We start from the raw sequence: 1,773 nt of genomic DNA, 5'->3' as shown, positions 1-1,773 counted from the left end.
AGGGGGCGCAGGGGGGGGGGGGGGGGGGGGGGGGGGGGGATCTCAGTCCTGCCCCGATACGCCTTTCCGAAATGCATCCCCCTCCGTCTGCCGCCACTCGGCCCGTCCGCTCGGTGCTATACCCCCGCCTGGCCCCACCTGGGGACTGGTGATGCCCTCCGCTGGGCTCGTGGGGACTGAGGGTGCTGGGCGCCTAAGTCCTGTGTGATCCCTGCTGCCTGGGGTTGGGGGTAACCGGAGGCCTGTGGAGCCTGTAAATCGCCGAGGGTGGGGTTGGAGGGGTTTCTGTCCATCCCCCGACAGCCGAGGGAAGTGAAACGAGGGCACGGCGCTGTCAGGTTGGCGTGGCGAACACTTCCTGCGAGATCTGGAAGGCCGCTCGCCAGGGGAAGCTGTGCAGCGACGTCCAGCTCGGTATCCTCAGCCAGGCAGAGGTTTCCGGCCAGCACAGTGGGCTCTCGGAGAGTCCAATCCTTCGGAACGGGAGGCCATTCTGCCCCTCTCCTCCTCCTCCTCCTCCAGCCTGTTACACAGGAACAGGAGGCCATTCAGCCACTCTCCTCCCCCTCCAGCCTGTTACACAGGGACAGGAGGCCGTTCAGCCCCTCCTCCAGCCTGTTACACGAGAACAGGAGGCCATTCAGCCCATTTTCTGCTCTGCCACTCAGTGAGATTGGGGCTGATGTGTGTTTGCACCTCACCAAACTGCCTTCTGTTCCTAACGCCCCTCTCCTTCTTACCCCCACCATTTTCACGAACACCTTCAGATAATATTCGACCATCCCAGAACGAACAACAGATTTATGTGACACAGAGAGAGGGAGAGAGAGGGATTCAATGTGACCGCAGCCCTGTTGAGACGTTTCCTCAATCTCAGTGCAGCTCCTGAACCCTGCACAGCTAAATGCCCTGTCAGATGTTCCCCCAGCACCGCCCACCAGCCCATTCCAGGGATGTGCAGGTTAGGGTGGATTGGCCGTGCCCAGGGATGTGCAGGTTAGGGTGGATTGGCCGTGCTAAATTGTCCCTGTAGTGCCCAGGGATGTGCGGGGTAGGGTGGAAGTGTGTGGGAGTGGGGGATATTGTCTCTCTCAGTGTCTCTGTCTCCCCTGTTCCCCTGTAGAACCCGGAGTACCATGGTTTCAGCGCTGACCCGGTGGTGGACGTGTGGAACATGAGGCTGGCCTTTTTCTTTGGCATCTCCCTGGCCATTGTGGTGGGCTCCACCTTCGTCCATTACCTGCCCGACCACGGGTAAGTGCTGCTGGGAACTGAGGGCGTTTCCTACCTGACCCAGTGCCCACGCGTGTGTGCGTGCATACGCTCTGGTCCCCGTCTCCACTGAGGGTTTCTGTGGCTCTCTCGGCCTCACCGCCCCTCGGCCTCTCTCGCCCTCGTCGCTCCTCCCCCTCAGTCTGTCTCCTTCTGTCTTTCTCTCTGACTGTCTCTGTCTCCATGTTGGAACACGAGAGAGAAGGGGTGGTGAGCGAGAGTGTGTGTGTGTCTTGTCCTTCGGTCCAATGAGCGAGAGTGTGTGTTTCTCTCTGGGGGGTCTGGACAGGATGATACTGTCTGCGTTGACAGTGCGCTCTGACTGTGATAAAGAAACTCAGGGTCACGGCCTGGCTGAGTGCGGAGAGAGCTCACTCGGTTCACTGTCTAATGAGGCCACTGAGCAGACTCCATCCATCACCGAGGGACAACAGTGTATAAACTGAACCTGTGTTTCTCTGTGTACCTGTGTTTCCCACTCCCTCAGCGCTGACCCTCCCA

General features: G+C 59.8%; 1 protein-coding gene across 1 annotated transcript in view; it reads left to right on the top strand.

The window, feature by feature from the left end:
* ndufb11 (NADH:ubiquinone oxidoreductase subunit B11) overlaps nt 1-1,283 on the top strand; it is a 5,780-nt gene extending 4,497 nt beyond the window's left edge. The window contains exon 2 of the mRNA XM_043685627.1: nt 1,124-1,283. Within this exon, the coding sequence (XP_043541562.1) occupies nt 1,124-1,258 (135 nt within the window). The 3' untranslated portion in view covers nt 1,259-1,283. The remainder of the gene's footprint in view (nt 1-1,123) is intronic.
* The last annotated feature ends 490 nt before the right edge of the window (nt 1,284-1,773 follow it).

This window comes from Chiloscyllium plagiosum, unplaced genomic scaffold (genome assembly GCF_004010195.1).
Source record: "Chiloscyllium plagiosum isolate BGI_BamShark_2017 unplaced genomic scaffold, ASM401019v2 scaf_3676, whole genome shotgun sequence".
NCBI lineage: Eukaryota > Metazoa > Chordata > Chondrichthyes > Orectolobiformes > Hemiscylliidae > Chiloscyllium > Chiloscyllium plagiosum.
The sequence above is the reverse complement of the archived record's forward strand: the minus strand, read 5'-3'. Positions and strand labels throughout refer to the sequence as shown.